The 24707-nt window shown below is 40.5% G+C and overlaps 1 protein-coding gene across 1 annotated transcript in view; it reads right to left on the bottom strand.

Annotated features, from left to right (window-relative positions):
* The window catches only part of LOC134537439 (midasin-like), a 109504-nt gene that overhangs the window by 67690 nt on the left and 17107 nt on the right, over nucleotides 1-24707 (bottom strand). The window contains 19 exon segments of the mRNA XM_063377875.1: nucleotides 464-724; nucleotides 2888-3187; nucleotides 4184-4381; nucleotides 5784-5906; nucleotides 7506-7714; nucleotides 8308-8465; nucleotides 9168-9320; nucleotides 9715-9893; nucleotides 10107-10234; nucleotides 10796-10928; nucleotides 11629-11810; nucleotides 12997-13110; nucleotides 15966-16224; nucleotides 17306-17452; nucleotides 17601-17809; nucleotides 19116-19356; nucleotides 21290-21422; nucleotides 22069-22215; nucleotides 23631-23813. Of these exon segments, the coding sequence (XP_063233945.1) occupies nucleotides 464-724; nucleotides 2888-3187; nucleotides 4184-4381; nucleotides 5784-5906; nucleotides 7506-7714; nucleotides 8308-8465; nucleotides 9168-9320; nucleotides 9715-9893; nucleotides 10107-10234; nucleotides 10796-10928; nucleotides 11629-11810; nucleotides 12997-13110; nucleotides 15966-16224; nucleotides 17306-17452; nucleotides 17601-17809; nucleotides 19116-19356; nucleotides 21290-21422; nucleotides 22069-22215; nucleotides 23631-23813 (3457 nt within the window).

Consider the following 24707-nt stretch of genomic DNA (forward strand, 5'->3'; position numbering starts at 1 on the left):
CTCTATTTTCATTAAAAACTGTCATACTAACAAATTGAACTGTAAACATATATACTTGACAACACCGGTTTAAGAGTACCTCCTTTTAACAGTCGTTTAACTTCCACTTTATGTACAGTTAACAGAAATAATGATCTTATCTTCAGGCTAATAACCAACCTTAATAAATTTGATAAAGACTTTAATTATTTTCCTTAGTTCTGAATGATCATGTGCGTTTTAGCTCTGTGTTGTCTAAATTGTAACATTTGAATTTTGTTTTATTGTCTTTGTTATGTGTGTTTTGTTTCTATATTGTATTGTTTTGTGTTTTTTCATTTATGTTTATTATTGTGAGTGTATTTGTGTCCGATCGTGTGCCTACCATTAAAGGCTTTGTCCTGTTAGTTGGCATGTTACAACTATAAATAAATAAATAAAATATTTTTATCTGAAATGAAACGTGGTTGTGGCCAGCACCGACCAGCAAGGGGTGCCAGGACATGGTGACGCAGCTCAGCAGGGCGTCCAGCGCGGGAACCTGGGACCGCAGCAGCAGCCGGCGACGAGGGCGGGAGAGCCTTGCCTCCGCCCCGCGGCAGCAGCGGTGGTCGTCGCCACGCCCCGCCGCGCCGGGACGCACCACGTGGTCGCCCACGCGCAGGCCCTCACTCCCAACCCGCAGCACGGGGAAGTCTGGGGCGGAAACCCCCTCCCCGAACGCGGCGTCGTACAGCCCCCTCACCTGCCGGCACGAAGGCGAGCGCGGGTCACCTCCGTCCGGGCGCGAGGCTGCCACGAGCCACACGAATGGTGTTTGGGCATAGTGCTAGAATGTGTGGTGGTTTGAATATTTGAATTTGGCGCCATTGATCGTGAGTGCGCCACTGTGGCGGCCAGTCCTGTTCAGCAGTGCCATCTGTAAATAGTTTCGTCAGTCTTTTACCGTTTCTCAGCGTTGCTGGGCGTCATGCAGCTAAACTATTAGTTTCAATTCAGTTTTGTGAACAAATGGTGTTCGATTCAACACGAGAGGACATTTCTGCAGCAATATGGTGCGCGTACGTAACTTTTAACCTATCCTTTCGTAAAATAAAGACTTTCATGCCTACAGCAGTGCGAATCTCTAATATTATCCCACTTCGATAAATAAAAACGATTGAGAATACACCCAAATAGCGTACCACACTTCCTTTCTGGTGACCAGTACTGAAAAACAGACTTTATAATGTCAGTGACCAATATGACTGACGTACGTCGTGCATCGTAACCGTCAACAGACGTTAGTCCCCACCACTACGATGCCACGTAACAGCCGCACCCCAACAATAGGCAGTTACGCAGGAGTTTCAGTCATGGTCACCACCTTCAAACACGCCCGGGTGGGCATAGATCTCTGAGAGCTCCAACCAGCAAGTAAGCATGGTTGAGGCTTCCCGCCCAATCTATGTACTTCCAGGAACTGAGACTCGCCTACGGCATGAGGAGAGGGACCCCTCCCTTTTCACACCTACTCAACATGCTCTGCCAATCATTCACACTTGTACCTACCTCATTGGCTACCCCTCCCCCTAGCATGAAACATGATGCTCGCTGATATAGGTAGATAACCCATAGCGAACAACATTCATTACCAGTGTATTGGTTGGAGCGACACTCGCAGTTTTACGTAACATGGTTCATACGAACTTAGCCAGTATTCTAGAAGCACTATACTACACCTCTTACACTATCACAACACTAACAAGACCCCTGAATGAGAGTCTTGCCTCAGGCGAAGTTCTCTCGGCATTGGCGGACGCTCCGACATCTTCCGCCCCTTCCACAAGTCTGCTGCGTAAGTCATGGTAGCCTACGAGACTTCTCATTACACACTTAGTGAACAGGGGACCTCTCAAGTATTAAATATTATGTACAAGATAGTAAATAATTTTTCATATGTTGTTTGTAGACCTGTGTGAATACATACTAGTTTTAAAAAAGTGAAGCGAATATCAAATTAAAAATTTAAAAATATTCACGAAGTAACATTTAATTGCGAATAATGTTCTTGACGAATCTGCATTACACTTATTTTATCAAATATATGATGGAAGTAAATATCTGTTATGCTTAAATTTAGTGATGAACCATTTAGGCCCTATGTATAACAACATTCAATAAAAAATTATTAAAATTATTAATATTGAGCATTCATAAAAAGCAAATGGAGTGCCACATTTTGATTTTTTTAAAGTAACAAAACTTTATTCAAGCAAAACATTGGCAGTACAAAAAAAAAAAATATTTTCATGACCAAACCTTAGGATTCAATTTATCAAAAATTTGCAACAAATACAGATCTTCAGATCAGATGAAAAGCTTTGCATCACTAACGAAGCTTCAAATAAAATGAAAAGCAAATGGAATATTAACAACAGCTTTGTTTGATTCGCTACGTTGAAGCATCGCACAGAACTAGTAGTACAGTAGAACCTTATTTTTACATATTTCAAGGGACCAGTAAAAAAATATGTAAAAAACGGGAAAATGCAAAATGAGGGAAATGTTCAAATTTTTTTATCATCTCACTATATGGGAAACAATAAGAAAATATATACCACACTAAATAATATGTCAGAGACGGTTACGTTTTTATATTAACAAGAACTTCACTATAATTAAAATTATAAATATATCCAATATCGCCGTTCTTCATTATTTCCGAAAGTTAAACATGAAATTTGCTGTTCTTGTGTAAGAGATGAGAATGTTTAAGCATCTTGATATAGCCACTTGGTGCTGAAATTTTGCAACACAATTGATTTTTGAACTTTGTATTTAATTATGTGTTAAAGTTTTATTAATTTCAGATTTTTTGAGAAATAATACTACATAACGATAGCTACCACCATCAATATAAGCTCACCCTGTCGCGAGCGTCGTCGGAGCGCATCCGGCCGAAGTAGACGAGCTCGGCGGCCCCGCGGGGGTCGGGCGGGCCCGGCAGCGCGGAGACGGGTCCCAGGGCCCGGTGGTCCCGGGACACCAGCCGGCACCAGCGGCAGGCGTCGCGCAGGTTGAAGCCGCCCGCGGGCCCCGGCGCCTCGTCGTCCAGCAGGCGACGCACGAAGTCCAGGAACTGGGCCAGCAGCAGCGCGGACAGCTCGGGGAACAGCTGCTGCAGGATGTGCCTGTACGTGTCGTGCCGCAGTCTCCGGATGTACACCTGCAACACGGGCTGCGGTGCAGGGTCTCCTCCTCTGACACTAACACCAGGGGGGGTTTTAGAGGTTCAAACCTCCCCCTTAGCAACAAATCTTTAAATAATTTCTTATTCATCACTCAAACAAATTTCATATTAAAATTAATAAAATTTTTACCATTACAATATTTAAATTTAAGTACCGAAAACTGCTAAAATAGCACTATTTTACACCTTAAAATCCAAATTTTCCCGGGGGAGGACCCCCGGACACCCCGCTTTAATACATGGGGGGAGGGGGGGGGCATGCTTCTTAACACCCCCCACACACAAATCCTGGCTACGCCACTGACTAACACCACACAGTTAGTCATCAGGAACCAAGCATTAACTCTGCTCCTGGTAGCAGCACCTAGTTTTAAACCTTCCCATAGCTACTGTAAAATTTAGGCTCACCTAACAACAAGAAAATAATCACTCAAATTTGGATACTTACTTACTATATATTTAAAAAAAAAAAAAAAAAAAAAAAACTTTTGCAAGAATTAAATAACCAATAAAGTTCAGACACAGGGCTGACATATCATCTGAAATGTACGAGTTATTTAGTTCTTTTAATTCGTTTTAACAAAGAATAAATATGATTCTATTATAATTAATGAAAGATTAATTGGATAATTGTATATTTTTATCAAACATTTGATTTTAACAGTATTTTGGATTACATCTCTGAATATGTATATTTAATTTATACTTTAAAACACAAAAAATACATACATAAAATTTTTCCATAAACTTGTAAATACATTTTTACAAATAAAATATTTACGCTCTTTCATGACAAGTTTATATATTAAATTTTAGTTTGTTTTCATATTTCCAACGTCTATGTTAAGAAGTTTTCAAAAAAATTTCAATACTGGAGAATAATTTTATATTTGGCTTGAATAAAATAAACAGGATCATAAAAGCCCATTGGTTAAGTTAAAACCAATATAAAACCCCATTTTGAGGAGGTACCTTCAAGAATCGATTGAGAAGAGATTTTGGGAGTCCTTTGCGACCTCCACCCTCTGCTATAGGGTTCTGGGTAGCAAAAATTCTCGTAGAGTCTTTCTTGATGTGAAATGTCTTTCCCAGTTCTGGAATATACACTTCTCCTCTGTGGTCCAGACATGCATTAAGGCCCTCTAGTATTGACTGGGAGGAAAGATTAAGCTGAAATTAATCACATTTGAGAACAGTGTTAATGAAACTGTACATAATCAACATTCTTATTAATAAAAACCTGAACTTAAATATGCTTTAGTCATTAAATACGTCACAAAAAAATAATTAACAATAATATTCTATTCAAAACTATTTTTTATTTCTCAACATCACCTCAACCCATATTTATGCACACATCCCATCGTATTTGAGTGCTCAATACCAGCTGCATAATATAAATACAGCCACTCAAGAACTTGATGATGTTAGTCTATTGTACAATCATCACGCATCATCGCAGATTTAAAACTAAATGATGCATGCATGCAAATGTTACCTAGATAATATTAAATTAATATACAGCTGAGTGAAGCTGTCATCTATTAACATTCTTGGAAAGCATTTGCTACTACTTTAAAATAAATAAAATAAATTTGTGAATATTGTGACTCACTACTTAATGACTTTTCTTCATACATGGTAGTTACAACTTATGTTTGTTAATATTATAACTCTACCATATTTTTGTGTGTCTGTGTACGTATGTATGAATTATGCAAACATTAAAAACAAACATGTAATAAAATACAAAGCAATAAAATTGTAATTGCAAGTTACTATCTTACCGTAGGTATATAAAAAAAAAAATAAGATAAAATAATTACATTACAAAAATAGAAGATTTCAGGTATATTTACCATAACATGATTAAACAACACGGAAAAAAATTTCTGTGTGTATTTATGTACGTAGGTGCATTAGAAGTTATACTTCTTGATTTAACACACTGAACTATATTTAAATTTATTGTAACAAAAATTAATTAAATAAAGACTCACTGTTCCATATTAGTATATATAAAGGTGTAAAATTAATTGTTTCATTCAGTAAAATAATTGAGAAAAATTTTAAATTTTACACATGGGAACATAACCTCACTCATTTAAACTCGAATCAACTTTATAAAATCCCATCACTAATATTCACAATACAAAAATGTTTTTAATTACAAGGACACGTATTCAATAAAAATCACTAAATTTCTGAAGATGACTAACACGTAGTTCCGGCACTAGATTTGTTATCAAATAAAAAGTTAGTTGTTTTATATTCTAACACATCTCTTGCTAACAACATGTTCAGTTAAAGAGTAGCCCTTCCTTAACGGAGCAAACTACAACCACAACCTCATAACCCACTGAAATTTGCTCATCCTTAGGGGTCTACAAATGAGCCAATATTTACACACACACACACACACACACGATAATCAATACTAGACCAGAACAATGGTACACATACTCCAGCATTTTAGATGAACGAAATATATATATCATTTCACAACACATCAACTGGGTACATATGGTTTTAGAATATTTGAGAATATGAGAGAAGTAGATGTAATTGAAACCTCGTCGAGAAGTATCCAATCGCCCGCCTTCAGAGCTTGCAGGAACGGTCCGTCATGCCACGCAAACTGGCCCGGTTCCCCGCCCTCCACCGGCAAGTCAGCGCCGAACAAGTCCGACACATCCTACAACAACAGTAGAGTTGCAAGGTTCACATCACAAAAAAAAATTTTAATTTCTTCTTCATACTACATAATTACTATAAAGCTCTCTGTTTGAGGCTGCATTTATAATTTCTACTAATAATACTACTACTACTACTACTACTCAGGGGTGCAAAAACAAATGGGGGGGGGGGGAAAGGGTATTTTGCCCCCCCCCCCCCCCTCTGAAAACTTGAAGTGGGGGCAAACGGGGGCAAAGAAAGTGCTGTGTAATCAATTTTTAGATAATAAATCTGCTTAAATAGCACCATTTTCCACCTTGAAATACAAATTTTCCCGGGAGGGGGGGGGGGGACGAAACCTGGACCCCTCGCTTCAATAGGGTGATCGATGATTCTTTATAAAAAGGAATATTGCCCCCCCTTTGGAAATTTAGTTGTTGTGCCCCTGCTACTACTACTATGATGGATTATTTAAACCACCATATATTTATTTGATCTGACAAACTCTCGTACTCTTTCAAACAACAATTTAACACTAACCAGAATACCAATTCGGACTGACTTATCATTGAATGACGACAGATACCAAACAAAATGTGCGGCAAATGAAACATGTTAATGCTGCATTACAAAACACATACCTCGTATCTTCAGATAAGTTAAGGGTGTAAGAAGGTTTGCAAAACACCTCAAACGTCAAGACTAACTTATAAGGAAGCTAACTTGATATTTTTGTCCAGACTGGAATTTAAAACACTTAATTTTACACTTTCAGTCTATAATCAAATACACATTACATACAAGTATGCTAATAAGCGGAAACAAAATTTTATGGTTTTATTTTTAAGGCCAATTTCGTATTGGTGTTGTTTTTCTTTTTTATGAATCATGTTTATTCATAAAGGTAGCATATTATTCCACAAATATCACTAATTAAATTTTTCTTGATACTAATTTTGTCTGATGCATAATGCATTTTTACATTAATATCAATATAATAATTTTTAATTAGAATGTCTAACTAATAAAAAAAAAGTAAAAATAAATCGGAAAGTATATGTATCTGTTGAAAAATGTACCAACTTTGCATTGTAAAAATGAGTTTCTTATTTAATAACACATGAAAATAAAAATAAAAAATTATTCCAATCACTTTAGTACATACATTTTGGTACAAAGGTTATTCAAAATTAAATACATTAAATTCAATATATGAATTAAAATATTATGTTATTTTGATTAAAATGAGTGTTGTTGTTAAAAATCTTGATATTTCATGTTTTTACTTGCATTTCGGTGCTTTGTGGTGTATTAAGTTACATTTTGGTGTTACATGGTGCACTGACATGCTTTTCGGTGTAATCTTGTTTTTATCGCAACTCGCCACATAATCTTGTCCCCAGTCGTTTGTTTTACTTGTGTTCATAGGTATAAAGTTGTAGATAAGCAAGTACGCGTAGTTAGCACTTAATATTCTTTATTGTCCGTTCAACGTGTTACATATACAGGCGCCATAACCGGAACTGGACCTTCACCTGTTATCAGTAATGCCAACCATCACCAGCAAGGCAGACGTACAACAGTAGGGACACGAGCACAAGACGATACTGCAACTCACCGTCTGCTCGGACAGGTTTATCCTGACCAGCTTGAAGCCGGCGCAGCTGGCGAGGGCCTGGACCAAGGCGGTCTTGCCGACCCCGGGGCTGCCTTCCAGCAGGACGGGTCTGTGCAGCTGCATGGAGCGCAGCACGTGCAGCGCCGCCTCGCAGGTCTGGGGCGTCGTGAACACAAACGCTCGCTCTGCACGGCAGTCCACCGCGTCACCTTGTGGGAACAAGCACCGGCTCGAGTCACTACTCCATTCGCTGTGCACGAAACCCACACTGCCAGTCGCGCCACGGCCTGTCAGCCGGGCAACCACTTTTCAAAGCTAATAAATAACGGCTACCGAGAGATGACAGACTGTGGTAACACGACAATCATTCTCGGAAAACTTGCTGGATTAAGATTAAGAGCAGGTGTAGGTGCTTACTAATTAAGCACGTTCGACTTTTGAAATCTTACATGAACAGAGTTCAACGATTCAAACTGGCGTAAGCCAAGTTGGTTTCCATCCTTAATTTTTCATTTTATATTAATACAAAAAGACCATATCATTCAAATATTTTGTTTAATCTACATATTAACTATAAAAAAAAGACTTGATTTTAAAGGTCAGGAATTTTGAAGTTCCAAAATCAATTTGAAAAAAAAGGAGATAAATCAATCATAAAGTTTTAAATATTTTCCTTTTTTCAATTTACTATATTCACGCATTATGTTTTTAAATATTATAAACAAGCAACATAGTGTAAAATTTATGCATTAAATGTTTTAACCATTTCAACTATGCAAACTTATTATGGCGAATGACAAACCTTTTTCTATTAGAAAATCACCCAGGCCAAACATTCTGTCTGACGAATGAATGAAGTTGTGAAGCTTCTTGGGAACTAATTCAATGTCAGCTTCTAGCTTGAGGATTTCTTTAAATTTGTGCAAGGCTTTTGTTTCGAAGTCTTCAGATTCGATAACCCTGTAAAATAAGTGTCACTTGTAATTCATGCTGAAATCTTGTCCGTCACCACAAAAAGAAAAACAAAATAAAATGTACACAACATGTTTGGAAGTGTCCCTTCCGTGAATGAGAAATTTGGTTTTCCTCCCTCAGCTAGATAAGTTGGAGGCAGGTATTTGACCTGAGGACAAATTGTCACATTCTTATCTACAGGATTTAGTGTGTCACCCCCCCCCCCCCCCCCCCAAAAAAAATCCTTTTCTTTCCCCACCCCACAAGCAGGGGTGACTAAACAGGCTGCAGACAAAACGATAGTTATCTCCTAACCTCAGATTCCCCAGAAACAGAGCCATGCTATAAAAAATAGCAAGATGCAATTTACTAAAAATTCAACAATTGGGCTACCTAATCTGTACGCCGTATTGGTTTTTTTTAAGCATCAAAAACGGGCATTCACGTCCCTTTATTTTTCCCCAATTTTCATTTGCGATACATCATCCAGCACGGTTGATGCATGAATGATTTTGTTTGATATGTGTATAAGGTTTCCGACTCAGTTCCGTGTATGTTTTTTTTTTCTTTTCATTTCTATTTGTATCGTTTAAGATTATTTCACACCTATATGTTCAAGTAGATGACATTTCCAAACATTTCAGATACTGAAACCTCGCCAGCACCGGAAGCACGGCCCAGATGGCCTGGGTGCGCCAGCCCACTCACCGCAAGCTCCCCGTGTCTCCCACGCACATCCCGTTCACCAGAGTCATCATGCCGCCGTGCACGAAGGCCAGGTGGGCCGGCAGACTGCCGCTCTCCAGCGCCCTGTTCATGAAGCTCACCCACGTGAGGATGTCGCGAATGCTCACCGTCACCCTGCAATCATGAAGTAGCACAGACTTCGGATAAATGGCCCATGCACGATAGAGGAACAAGCATGCACGTTCAACGAGACCAAAAACAGACCGAAACCAGGCTAAATTAAAAACTACAAGTACGACAACAATGACACCTATTACGTATGTTAAGTTACCAGGCATATTTACATACCTTTTTTTCTGTTGATGAAAAAATTTTTTTTTTTAAATTATAGTAATTAAGCAACAACGTAAAATTTAGCTTGCAAGAAAAACAAAGTAGAAACATCTTTGTCCATATGCGTAACCATAAAATACATTGACACAACTTTTAAAAAAAATCTAAATTAATTTCAAATCAAGTACCTGAAAACCATTTCCAATGGGAAAACGCCACGAGTTAACACACTTACTTTGAAGCCAGAGGCTCCGACTTGTACCACTCTATGAACTCCAGAATATTCCACGCCATTTCACCCTTCAGCCGTGCATCGAGGCAAAGGTAGAAACATATGATGTCCTCCAGGTCTTTGCGATCGGAGAAGGGCTCGCACCAAATTTCCGTAAACCTGTTGCGCAAAGCGGGCGACAACTGCAAAATAAGAGCAAATTGCAAGGACAAGAAAAACAACAGTCACTAAGTCACTGGTGAATTAACCGACAGCTAGCACAGTCCACAAGTATCAATTGTATCAACCGGCATCTGGCCATTTTGACAACATCCCGCACCCAGTTGCAACAGCTCTCACTCACACAGTCTCCCAAGACCAAAACACATCAAGGCTCGGCGGCTCAAGTCACGTACCTCCTTCTTGCCGAAGTCTCCTCCAGGGTTCATGGTGCCGACAAACTGGAACCGAGGATGGGCCTTCACCGACAATGTTCCAGGTTCACTGGAGCCCTTCTCGGAGAGCAGCAGCACTCGCTCCGGCTCTGGACAGCACAGCAAACACTCACAGTGGAAAACATGCCTCCATTTCGCAGAAAGTTAACCGTACTTACCGGCAGAAGGGTCGCATCTGCATATGGGTAGCGCTACAATTTTTTCAAACTAAAAATCTGCATAATTATGTGCTACCCACACATGGGTAATTACGGTACATATATTATAGTGACCCCATTGGAAAACTTAGTTACGATAAAATTATTATTAAGAGACACCACCACCTTAAATTATTTATTGACTGTTACATTGACTGGGAAAATGATGGCGTTGAAGTAGACAGGAAGAAGAACCCAAAAAAAAGACCAAAGAGGAGAAGGGAAGAGCAGATAGTTAAAGGAGTGCAGGAGATAGAAGACTGGAATAAAGTGAAGAATGAGGAATGGTAGAGGATAGAGGAACTTGGCTGAACCGGACACAGGCTGGTAACAGTTGCTGATGATGTAGTATTGACTGGCAGTCTAATTGCCTTTAAGATCACAGAACTGTACCAGCACACCTATACTGGAAATATTCTTTCGCATTACATGACGAAACTGATAACTACTTACCAAGTAACGGGTTTAGCCTCTCGAGAACACTGTCTTCAGCAAGAGAGATCTCGTCTGCGAGGAACATGCCTCCCTCTTTCATCGCCAGAACCAAAGGGCCATCCACCCACTCAAACATCGCCATCTGCTTGTCCTGAAGGAAAAAAAAAAGTTACGGTAAATGTCTCGCAATGCTGCATTTCACCTCAAGCACAGTTAATATTGTTACAAAGTGATTTTTTTTTCTGTTTTCACGCACAACACAAAGAGTAACTTATCACGTTTGTGTCATTCATAGATACTTTTGATTATGTCTGTAGTAGAGAATATACTGTTTTTGAGATATCAAAATTTGTATCTTGTGTTACAATCTATTAAGTACAGGGATATTGTAACAAAATGGCATCAATCAACACTAGAAACTTCAAAAAACTTTAGAATTTTAGCGTATTACACATTTTACAATTTCTTAGGGTCCCTTATATTACCTTTGTGATATGGTAGCGATTCATTGTTGATGTGGGTTTATTTACAAAAAAAAAAAAATATTGCAAGTTTTCAAGATGAAAATATATGTTTTTTCTTTCTAAGCGCTGAAAACACATAAAATATAATTTCTAAATTAGTATATCATGATCATGCAAATCATAAGCTCTCTTGTACAAACATAACCAGAATGCCATGTGATTTAAATTATTTTATTTAAGTATGAATCTGATACGAGTCCTATGTCTAATTTTGTGAATCTTTGAATCCCAAGGAGTCAACGGAATCGCTGAATCTAAGATACGGTCGCCCTGTCCCTAGTCTGCGTAACATTTTACAACTGAAAATTGGGCCGGATAAGTGTGTACCTGAGAGCGGTCTCGGGTCGGACGCAAACCTCCGAGAAAATCTGAACTTTCGCTGTTCATGTGGCAGTTGATGGTGTACAAGCGCTGGCCGTTGATGGCGGCCATCTTCTCGCAGAGGGTGGTTTTGCCACAGCCCGTCCCTCCGACCAGCAGCACCGGCTCGTCGTACTGGTGTGCCTTGCCTGCAACGCCCGGGGACGGTCACTAGCGGGACCTTGCGACAGGCCGGCCGCTCGTGCCTTCTCCACACGCAGCGCGCACTTCATCGTCTACAATCTTCACCCACGTGTCTATCAAAAACTTACAAGCAACTTGAAACAATAATAATGGGTGCACGCACTTACGTATGTGTGTTAGAAGTTGTAGGTACAATACATAGCGTAGTAAAAAAATCTAACATTCACTATGAATGAAAATAATTAATAGAAATGAAATAATAAAAGTACTGGAAATATGGTTGGTAAAGAATAAATTCAAAAGACTTAAAAAAAATTTGCATATACTACCCAGCATTCAATATTAATAACACATGTGTTTAAAATTAATTAAGTAAAATAATCCCTATAATTAATAAATTAAAAACAATAAATATGCTGCATTTTTATTCTAATTTATCAATTTTTATTATTTATTAAATAATAATGTAACATTTATGATTTATATGAAAACAAAATACACATATGGAAACATGATCTCATTTTAAAATAAACTTGAAAAAGTTTACAAACACAGTTTCTATCAATAATATTCACAATAAATAGTTTTTTTTTAAATTATATGGGCCAGTATTCAATATCAATCAGCAATCACTAAAAGAAAAACCTACACACACACACACAACCACCCACACACACAACACAACACCACATACAGACACAGACACACACACACACAGAGAGATATATATATATATATATATATATATATATATATATATATATATAAAATTTATTTGTATGTAGACTTTTCTATAGCCTTTTTTTTTCATCATATGAAAATTCTGTTGTATGGTGTACACATATCTTTAAAATTCACTCTCATTATTTTTCATAATGTGCATAAACAAGTATAACTTCAAAAACATATAAAATAAAAATTTTAAAAAAATGTTCTGAGAGCTAAATAACATTAAAAATGAGAACTGTGGAACTAGAACGCCTACTGTGTATTTTGTGCTGTCTATTTTTTTTTTTTTTTTTTTTTTGACATTTATCTTTCTCGTCTGTTATTGAGGTATCTTATGACTAGGGACACGATTATATGGTGAATTGTGATAAAAGCCAAAATAACACCAAAATACATGTCAATACACCATATTTCCACACTTGACTGAACATCACAACAGGAAACAGATGAAGCAGCACTCACAAACCAGCACCGCCATCTGCCGCATGCTCCGAGTCCACACCAGGTCCTTCCCCGCAGGCACACACGTCAGCTTCTGCAGGATGTGGCGGGTCACCAACGATGTGTCGGCAGTCACTACAAGTCAAAGGTCATGCAGTTACATGTGTTACAATAATTAACTTTCAAACTTATTAGAAAAAAATTTTTTTTTTTTTACAGATTTCTGTTTATTTATACGAGACAAAAATTATACAATATTTTACATGCTCTCATGATATTTAACATAATACTATACACAAGTGTGCCTAATGTTTCACATATTTCCATACACAAAGAAGTCAAATACTTAACATAATCCCATGCAGTAGTAGGTCTAATCTGTTAAGCAACCTTAAAGTTCTATGAATCAAAGCAAAGATTTGGGTAGAATTTGAAACTCAGAACAAATGGTTTGAAAATTAAAAAATTTAGCCTACAATAAAGATTATTTATAAAAGTATTTGTAACACAAAAAACTTGAATAAGATCGTTACTAAAAATTCATACGAGGGCTATTTTTTTTTCAACCTCCGATCGGCTGTAATAAAAAAACGGGAATGAATTGGGAAATTATTTTAATGTAAAAAAAAACGTACATCTTTACTCTATTTTTCCACATAATCACCGTGCAGATTGAGGCATTTGTCGTACCGATGCACCAGCTTTCCAATACCCTCTGCATAAAATGATGCCTCCTGCCTATTCAGCCACGTTTTAACAGTGCTCTGCAGTTCATCATTGGTGTTGAAGCGTCGTCCTCCAAGCCACTTTTTCAACGTGGGGAAAAGGTGATAGTCACTTGGTGCCAAATCCGGACTCTAAGGAGGGTGATCAAACACTTCCCATCGAAATCTTGCAAGGAGTTGTTGTGTTACGGCGGCACTATGCGGTCGGGCGTTGTCATGAAGCAAGACAACACCAGATGTCAGCATTCCTCTCCGCGTGTTGCGTATCGACTGTCTTAGCCGTCGTAGTGTCGCGCAGTATGCAGCAGCATTCATTGTTGTCCCTGGCTCCATGAAATCAACCAGTAGCACACCTTGGTGATCCCAGAACACTGTAGCCATCTGTTTCTTGGTGCTGAATGTCCGTTTGAACCTTTTCGGCTTGTTTGGAGAATAGGTGTGCATCCACTGTTTTGATTGAAGTTTTGTTTCTTCATTATCGAAATGAATCCATGTTTCATCACCTGTCACAATTTGAGTCAAAAAGTGTTCACCATCGTCTGCGTAACGCAGCAAAAACGACAAGGCTGATGCCATTCGCCGCTCCTTGTTGATGTCAGTCAACATCTTGGGTACCCATCAGGCACAGATTTTCCTGTATCCGAGATTGTCTGTAACAATGGCGTATAGGGCTGACCTTGAAATGAGGGGAAATTGTTCAGACAGTTCTGAAATTGTGAATCGACGTCTCTCACGAACAACTGCATCAACTCTCTGAACTGTTTCATCTGTTGCTACCGACTTCCTTCCTTGGCCACCTTCATCATGAACATCAATACGGCCTTCGCGGAATTTCCGACACCACTCTCGCACAACGCCATCGCTCATAAAGTTTTCACCGTACACAACACTCATTCGGCGATGGATTTCTGCTGCAGTGTGCCCTTCTGCCTGTAAGAAACGGATGACTCCACGCAGCTCGCATTTTGCCGTACAGTTTATCGTTGCAGCCATGTTGACATTCCCATAACCAAGCTTCAACTGAGGTGTGAGTTGGCCGCTCCACATGGTTGGTGGAAGGGGGTAAACACTACGAGACGTGTCGATTCGTGTACGAGCGATTAGGGTATCGATTAATGGGCATGCCATGGAGAAATGAAACTGTAATCACACTGCAGGGCACTGTTAAAACGTGGCTGAATGGGCAGGAGGCATCATTTTATGCAGAGGATATTGGAAAGCTGGTGCATCGGTACGACAAATGCCTCAATCTGCACGGTGATTATGTGGAAAAATAGAGTAAAGACGTACGTTTTTTTTTACATTAAAATAATTTCCCAATTCATTCCCGTTTTTTTATTACAGCCGATCGGAGGTTGAAAAAAAAATAACCCTCGTACAATACAAAACTAATTTTTTTTCCCCCAATATTTTTCCTGCATGAAGTTGAATTTAGTTTTTATTATTTTTTAAGCTGTTCTCACTTTCCTAACAGCAATTATAGAGCTTTTTACTATGTAACATCACCCCCCCCCCCCCCCCCCCAACCGTATTACAGTTTCCACTTTACTAAATTCACAAGTTTACAAGCAGCGAAAGGCAAGCATGTTTGGAACAAGCAGTTCCAATGGCACATGTGGCTTTCTACACAAGAATACTAATTGTGACTGATATGGCATCCAGGGGTGTGGCCGGGGAGGAAGGGGGGGTTGTTTTAGGGGTTCAAACCCCCCCCCCCCTTTAGCACCAAATCTTTAATTAATTTCTTATTCATCACTCAAACAAATTTCATATTAAAATTAATAAAATTATTTACAAATACAAATTTTAAATTTAAGTACCGAAAACTGCTAAAATAGCACTATTTTACACCTTAAAATCCAAATTTTCCCGGGGAGGACCCCGGACCCCACGCTTCATACGGGGGAGGGGGGGGGGCGCATGCTTCTTAACACCCCCTATACATAAATCCTGGCTACGCCACTGATGGCATCACTCGAGACAAGAAAACCCAGAGAAGCAATGGTTCAAGACAAACAAAGTACTAATAGTTTAAGAGCACAGACAGTGACCAAGCAGTTCGGAGCCACAGGAGTGCAAATGAAATCAGAGAAGCTCGCTCACGGTCGAACAGGCATTGACACGCAGGAGTGCAAATGAAGAGAGAAGCTCGCTCACGGTCAAACAGGCATTGACACGCAGGAGTGCAAACGAAGAGAGAAGCTCGCTCACGGTCAAACAGGCATTGACACGCAGGAGTGCAAACGAAGAGAGAAGCTCGCTCACGGTCGAACAGGCTGTCGGGCCGCACGGCTCGCCTGAAGACCTGCTGGACGGCGTCCCGTATCTGGGCGCGCTCCTCGGGCCGACGCACCCGGCCCGCCAGCAGCAGGTAGCCCTCCTCCGCCATGTGCTGGTCCCAGTCGTAGAAGGTGGGCGTGGCGAACCCCGGGGCCACGTGGTACCTCCTGGCCCAGCGGAACAGGTCCCGCAGGGTCATGAAGCCCTGCCGGCCCGCGAAGGTGGCGCTGCCCCTCCGCAGCAGCTGCCGGCACACAGTCGGGGCTACAACTACTTCTTCAACACCCATCAGCCATTATTTATTCTACCTACGGCTTATAGCCTTGGATGGTGGCCACAAAAACAAACCACTTATGCATACAAAGACAAAACAATACATAAAGACATAGACAAAACAATTTTTTTTACTAATATGTATGAAATAAAAATATTATTTATTTTTCATGGGCAGCAACAAACTAAGTATAAAGACAATAGAAGGAAAAAAGTTAATAAAAATCACAATTGTGATTTAAAATGGCCAATATTCGTTAAGAAAAGCTTTTGGTGGTAATGCCAATGAGCCTTGAGGGCAGTGTGGCAGCAAGGCAGTGAGGGAATGAGGGAGTGAGGCAGTGTGGCAGTGAGGCAGTGAGGCAGTGAGGCAGTGAGGGAGTGAGGCAGTGTGGCAGTGAGGCCGCTAGGCAGCGAGTCAGTGAGTCAGTGAGGGAATGAGAGAATGAGGGAATGAGGGAGTGAGGCAGTGTGGCAGTGAGGGAATGAGGGAGTGTGGCAGGTGGCAGTGTGGCAGTGTGGCAGTGAGGCAGCGTGGCAGTGTGGCAGTGTGGCAGTGAGGCAGCGTGGCAGCGAGGCAGAGAGTCAGCGTGGCAGCGAGGCAGTGAGGCAGCGTGGCAGTGAGGCAGTGAGGCAGTGTGGCAGCGAGGCAGTGAGGCAGCGTGGCAGTGAGGCAGCGTGGCAGTGAGGCAGCGAGGCAGCGTGGCAGCGAGGCAGCGTGGCAGCGAGGCAGTGAGGGAATGAGGGAATGAGGGAATGAGGGAGTGAGGGAGTGAGGGAATGAGGGAATGAGGGAATGAGGGAGTGAGGGAATGATGGAGCGAGGCAGTGAGGCAGCATGGCAGTGTGTCAGTGAGGCAGCGTGTCAGCGTGGCAGCGAGGCAGTGAGGCAGCGTGGCAGTGAGGCAGTGAGGCAGTGTGGCAGTGAGGCAGTGAGGCAGCGAGGGAGTGAGGCAGTGTGGCAGTGAGAGCAGTGAGGCAGCAAGGCAGCGAGGCAGCGAGGCAGCGAGGCAGCGAGGCAGCGAGGCAGCGAGGAATTCCAGACAACTCACCTGCAGCTTGTTCATGACAGACACGAGGCTCCGGCAGCAGCTGGGAGGCACGCTGCAGCACTCGTGCAGGATCACCTGCAGTTCGCTTGCTGGGATTGAGTCAAAGTGCAGTTCCACGAACCTGTTCCTGAACGCTCGAGACAGCACCTGATCCGTTCAAATACACAACCAATTATAACACTTATTGCTTGACATAAGACATTTAGAGTATTCACAAAAAAAAAAAAAAAAAAGAAACGCATCTGTATAAAATTAAGTAGTAATTTAAAATACGAAAACACAAACCACTACATACCTTCCTCCCGCCATACACACCAGGAGGATTCTGTGTGGCAAATATGCGAAAGTTCTTGTGAGCTTTGATAACCTCCTGTGTTTCGGTGATGTACAACTCTCGGTTGTCATCCAGCAGTCTGTTCAATGCTTCGAGCACGTCCGAGGGAGCCAAGTTCAACTCGTCTAGAATTAGCCAGTGACCTTTCTTCATGGCTTCCACCAGCACACCTTTAAAACACATCAACCATATTTCTGACGTTTAACACAAATCTTGTATTTTCAATAACCAATAAATAGCAACCATCTTGTCAAATCAGACAAGATGAACCAACAACTACGTAAACAAATTTTTTTTTACTGGATTTTCTTATTAAATTAATTTACAAATTAGCTAATTTATTCCGAAAAATTATATGAAGTGAAATACGAGCAAGTACAGAGACATGGTTGAACAAATAAGAGAACTCAAAGAAAACCCATCTGGCTACAGCAGCATAAATCATATTTCCTATTCATGGAAATGTTTTGAGTCAAGCCAGGGAAGCCTTGGTGCATGCAAACACCCCCCCCCCCCCCCCTTTTCCCTTTTTCCACACAACCAGAACATACACACACCACACAGCAAGGAAAATACCAAACACTATATTTCACTAAAAATCCATAGCTTTTTTTTATATAAAAAAAAGCTGCAAATGCTGTGTATTGATGATAAAAGCAATATGAACAAGAAAAATAAAATATCATCTCATTTTTTGTGGTTGTTTGTGGACACACGAAGTGCAGTCAACTCCATATTCAACAACCTCATGAATAAGGACTCTTCTGAAGTACAAACTTCTTTTGAGGCACTGTGATAAATTTGGTTGAGAAAGTAAAAACATTTTAATAAAAAGAGGCTGGAAAGAAAAATGGTTGCATTTACTTTATGTGCTACGCTTAGCGATACTCTTCGTGATGTGAGGGCTGTATTGCCCACTATAATCTATCAGTAGGGCCATGCAGATTTCGCGAAAAGATTCTGAGATTAGTTACAAATTAAAAAACTGTAGCATCTCCCGTGTTTCGTGATTGGGTGAATTTCTTTCAGGCGCATGCCGATCGTTACAACACCAATCACAGTGATTCAGTGCGGAAGCAAACGCATTCCTCAGTGGCACGGTCAAAAAAAGAAACTACTTCTCTCGCTAGACGGCCGCCAGTCACAAGGAAGAAACCTCTGGTGCGGGTTGTACCTTGTTGCAGTCTAATAGGCGTTTCTGATTTATTCGCGTCAATTGCCCGCCCCTCTATCAGTATCTCGAGCCTGTGGCGGCACGGCTGAAGCTTGCCATCCGGCATGTGTGTTCGTATTGGCAACCTGGCGGTGTCTGCGAGACCGTAGACTGGGAACTCGTGTACCTGCGCAGAAACACACGCACGCCGCTCCCAGGCAGACATTGCCCCGGCCGTCTCGAAGAAGCGGCTACTGCTCCTCATCAGGACCGTGTAACAGACGCGTCTCCGCACCGCAAGCGCAGAAACGCGGGGGGCTCACCGTGCTGGAAGACGAGCTGGCCGCTGTCGTCCGTGGCGTGCGTGCCCACGTACTCCTGCAGGTCCGTGTGCTCGTGGTTGTTGACGCGCACGCAGCTGTTCCCCGTGCCGGCGGCGAGGTGCGCCACCAGGCTGGTCTTGCCCACGGACGTGGGGCCCTGCAGAAGCACAGGGCAGCCGGCCAGCGACACGGCCCGCGCCAGCTCCCTCAGGTTGGCCCTCACCGTCTCTGTCAGCACGTACTGCGGCACACACGGGCACGACGCTGCACGGCACCGCAACAGCCTGTCTGTCTGTCTGTCTGTCGCGCATGGCAAGCATTGCAAAATGTTGTGTCCTGATTGAACGGGACCTATGTTAAATATTTTAAGGTGAACATAGGAGTCAGGGGTGCAAAAACAGGGGGGGGGGGGGGGGCAAGGGTATTCTGCCCCCCCCCCCTCCCTCTGAAACCTTGAAGTGGGAACAAACGGGGGTAAAGAAAGAGCTGTGTAATCAATTTTTAGATGACAAAACTGCTTAAATAGCACCATTTTCCACCTTGAAATACAAATTTTCCCGGAAAAGGACCCCCGGACATCCCCGCTTCAATAGGGGGGGATCAATGATTCTTTATAAAACAGTATATTGACCCCCCCCCCCCCCTTTGTAAATTTAGTTGTTTGGCCCCTGATAGGAGATACGTCACTCATTATGGATAACATTCCATTTCCATGCAAGATTGCAAATGCAATAATTAAAAAAAGAATTAAACAATTTTAATTTTACGTATGTGACTATTCAAACTAAATTACAATTTTATTTTTATAAACATACACACAAAATTATCAGTGTGAACAATATGAAAAGCAACCTCACAAATACATATTTGGCTCTTCCTAAAGCGAGGGAGAGGTTTTAGAGCTTAATCACTCCATTTAATTTTCCTAATCTCTGAAAAAGGAAAAGTTATACTAATGTTCTCATGAAAAAAGTATGGCCACCTGAAATTCAGTACAAGGTAAATAAGTATTAAGTAAAAACAGTCAAACATAAGACACTAATTTCAAGAAGTTGAAATATATATGTATTACTTTTTAGTCACTAATGAAATTTGTATATGGTAAAAGTACTTCTGCACCCTAAAAATAAAAAATAAAATAATGGAATATAATCATAACATTTAATATTCTGTCTAGCATTATACAATACTTAAAGAGTTAAGTACGCTAAAACCTCTAGCATTGGCAAAATTTGTTTCAGATAAAAACATATTTGTGGATAAAAAAAATGTCTCTAAAATTTAAAAAAAAAAAAAAAACTTTATTAATTGCAAAAGTTTACTTAGCATTGTTTTACTGACAATTGAACAAGTATTTGATGGGTTCAATTTACATTTCATTGCAAATTCTTCTGATGCACTTAGCTCCACATTTATCTATATCCTTACTAAAAATGAAATGTTTGAATGAAAATTTATACATAAGCAGAGAATATAAAAATATTTTCAACTTTAAGAACATCCTAGGATGTACCAATCCAGAATATATGCAACCACTGTTGTGTAGACGTGTAAATATTGTGTGTGCACGTGCTAATTCTAGTGTCGGACACACGGGTTTTTTTAACTACCAGCATTGCTACAGAGCAGCACCCATCTATAAATTTGATAGTTGATTGGCTGCCTGCCCAGGAAGCACTGTCACTTCCAGGAGAGAAGCGGTTGATCTTCAACCATCATGGCAGTAATTTGTGCAATGAAGCACACTTACTGCCAATCGGTGTGAATTACGTTTCATTGTTTATTTGGTACTTAGTAAAAATTCAGAACAAAAGGAATAGAAAATTTGTATGGCAGAAAAAAAAACATGAAAAACATGTAATTAATTATGCACGGAAAATAGATCTATATTTACAAGTGAAATCAAAGAATTAAAATTATGAGGTTAAGATAAAACGTTTTGTAGTTTCCAGCGTAAAGAAAAATGCATCATTGTAGCGTCGCTTCAATAATGCTTGCCCAAGAGTGAGGCACTCAATATTCCCCCTTCCCACCTCCAAAATCGAGCACCCCACTCATGAGTGTTGCCCTTTTCGCTACGCTCTGCCGACTCGTCGCCTCGACTCTGCTGTCAAGTCCTGAAACAGACATGGGAACCTGAGCTACTGAAAGGCACGGTGCTTCTCCATCCGTACCTTGGACTGTGGTGTGGTGATGCTTAGTGTTCCCTGCGCTACCCAGTATCCTTCGACAAGCACTGCTGGCTCATCACTCGGCTTCGGTAGCGCCACTTGCGGTCCTTTGGGATGCTTCGAGCCAAACACAAGCCTAAATGACAAACATTAACATTAGTACCTGCTTGCCGCAAACAAGTACAGTGCTTAAGTAGTTTGGCTTCTGGGTTGTAGTCGTGTCCTTGGCGGATAATTCACTGACGTTTCAGTCGACATTGCAGTCGCCATCATCAAGGAGCAGTTACCGAAACGTCGGTGAATTATCCACCAAGGACACGGCTGCAACTCAGATGCCAAGCTACTTCAGACAATGGCCGTGAAAGCCTGCGCACATTATTAAGTACAATGCTAGTAACGAGCAGTTGGCAGCCACTGTTGGCAGCACAAACCCTTCAAACACAAGTGTGCAGAATGGTACTAGCACACTGACATTTCGGAACAGAAATACGTCTACTCTGGGGCAGTGAACTTGGAGAACAATATTGATGTGATTGGTAGAGACAATATTTGATGGATTTTATACTTTTGTTTATTTTTTGTTTTCAAAATCGATAATTTCAATTTAAGTGCTAATTCAACCAAAAACTACATTTCTATTAAAATCAGTCAATTGTAGGAGCAGAGAAATTCTGCATATATGGCAAAGAAATTGTAAATAAAGGCTTTAACTGCAGTAATTGGAGTAAGTACATATAGTTAACGAGACAGCAGAACCACTTACAAACAGTCCTTGTGTTTACCTGTGAATCTTGTCCTCGACAGGAACGTAGCTGCTTCTTCTCAACTGTGTGAGGAAAGCAATGCACAGTCCCTCAAAGAGCGACTGTTTCGCGTGCCCGCACTTGTTTTCCGCGGCTATGCTCAGAGCCCTGCACAGCGTCCGGAGGCTGCCGCATGGACAAACATAGCAAATAAGTTTGAGTCAACAGTTGCACCATGATCTACATGCAGAAATTTAACAAAACATAAGTAAATTCTTTTAAAGCACAGGGGTATTGAAAAATATCAATAATTATTACTCAGAGAAAATAAAAAAAAAATCAAAGCTTTAAGCATTAATGTAAAGGATCAATCAATTAAAAAAAAAACACCTGGGTAAAAAAATACACTGTAGCTGGTCAGAACTTATCGTTAAAAACCAATCAAACTGACTTCCCTATCTCTTGAGCAAGCTGGCTGGTAAACATTTGAACATAACATTTAAAAATTTTGCTAACAAAATGATTCAATGACTTTGAATTTAAAAAAAAAAATTCAAGGAACGTTAGAAGAATCAACTCATCTTGTTGAAACAAATGCACACCACTAGTCATGAAGAATAAGACTATGTTCTATATGTTGGTAATATGCTTTCCTAAAACGCAGTATAACCCTACCACATTTCTTTGCATTGTGTGATCTATACATACTAAATATTGAAAACTTTGACCAATTGCAAGCATCTGTAAATTGAATGGCCTAATTTTCAGTTGTTAAGTTATATTAAGAAAAAATGTTTGTAACATTAAGGTTACCAGCAAAAACAACACTTGTTTTTTTCAAGTGCAACAAGACTGGAGATGAAGTTCATGTTTCTTTTCTACAAATCAATCATTCACACTGTAATTTTAATACTGTTACTTGTCTTTTGTAATAATGTAATAAATAACAACTTTATTTGATGCAAACATAACATTTGCTTGCCTTTGATTTTTATTACCCCCTTGGCAAAATAGAAAATAATTATTTATTACGATAATAATATTTTTGGATAACATTGCATGCAAATTTAAACATCACGTAGGTTTTTAAAACATTAACCTATCTTCACATGAACAAGATATCTCAATTTTAATACTTATTTAAAAATAATGGAATGGACAGTCTAGAACTGTTACTTTTCAGGATAGGGACTCGTGAACAGGAGGCGCATTTAACAGACGTTAGAACTGGCGACAAAGGCAGGCTCTCGTAGCTGAAGGTAGCAGTTCAGGAAGGTAAAGAATGGAACAAGCAGAGGTGTCAAGTTCCGAGGTAATTAAGTCTCAGCAGGGCGAAAGTTGGAATGTAACGATACAGCTGCATACACCCGGGTGCTAATCGAGACGAGCAGACGGTGCCCATTCCGTAAGGACGAGGGTATCAACATCTGTCAGCAGTAGCGTGCGTGGCATGCGTCAACGTGCGTGAAACCGGGCGGATGTGATGGAATCTATAGTGTTTAAGAGCCAATGTTTTACATATTACATGTTACAACATTTTCTACGCCATTTCCGAACTCGTGAGGACTTGAGTGGACTCGAGTGACCGTGCGACACCTCACCTGTAATGGGGCTTGCGGCCGGTCCCGTCAGCCAGGCCGCTGGCGCCCGAGCGCAGCGACAGGTAGAACTTGACCAGCCGCTGCAGCAGGGCCGGGGCGAAGCCCAGCGGCTGCAGGTAGCACTGCACCAGCGAGATGAGCGCCACGGGATCCAGCATCTCGTCCACGTATATTTCTGTGAACCTGCAACACCGCCATTCAACATGCACTCCCCTACACTTCACAGGGGCAAACACCTTCAATGTACGATCTATCATTCAGCTACAGACTGTAATGCAAATTATTGTACAATTTAATAAACCCTTGTCATTGGATTTCAAGTTATTTGAAACGCTCCTAAGAACTAAAAGCCAATACGTATACGATCGTATCACGAGTAGAGACTGGGAAAATTAGCGGGTTCAATGACCTTTAGGATAATCTGCACAATTATTCGTACATACGGGCAAATAAAGCCCGCTCATTGGATACTGACTTAAGGAGACGTCCAAATTGGGTCTGTGCGAACTTCGGACAGGAAGATGAGAATACAAAAAAAAAACAAATTGAATGTATACAATATTTTTTACCAACTATATTCTTCAAAATGACACCATTATGGTTTTTTTCTTATAAATAAATTCTGATGGTACGAAAATTAAATAAACAATGCAGCATGACCTAGGATGCGTTAACACTTAAAAACATACAGAAATAACGAGCAAATACTCCAGCACTTTCCAAGCTGCAGATACGGAACATTTTATTACAGCTCAGGAAAGCTACAAGATATTTCCTCAGCCAATTCCACACACTCTATAAGTGTGTGTCAGCACAGAAGAGCGTACGGCAACTACAGAGCATCCTACTCTTAGCTTGCAGTGCGGAATTAAATGGGCAATTTCTCGCTCTTTCTAATGCACGTCATCCGCCGTAAGCACTGTTGCCAAATATTTAAAATTGAAGGTATTGCATATCGGATATCGTTTATTTATTTATCGAGTGAACATTAAAACTTTCGTATGAATTTGTATTGTGTGTGAACTGTTTTATTAAGTTAAAAAATTGACTAACTACAGATTTATGAGCGTGATGGTA

The sequence above is a fragment of the Bacillus rossius genome, chromosome 12 (assembly GCF_032445375.1).
Source record: "Bacillus rossius redtenbacheri isolate Brsri chromosome 12, Brsri_v3, whole genome shotgun sequence".
In the NCBI taxonomy this organism is placed as follows: Eukaryota; Metazoa; Arthropoda; class Insecta; order Phasmatodea; family Bacillidae; genus Bacillus; species Bacillus rossius.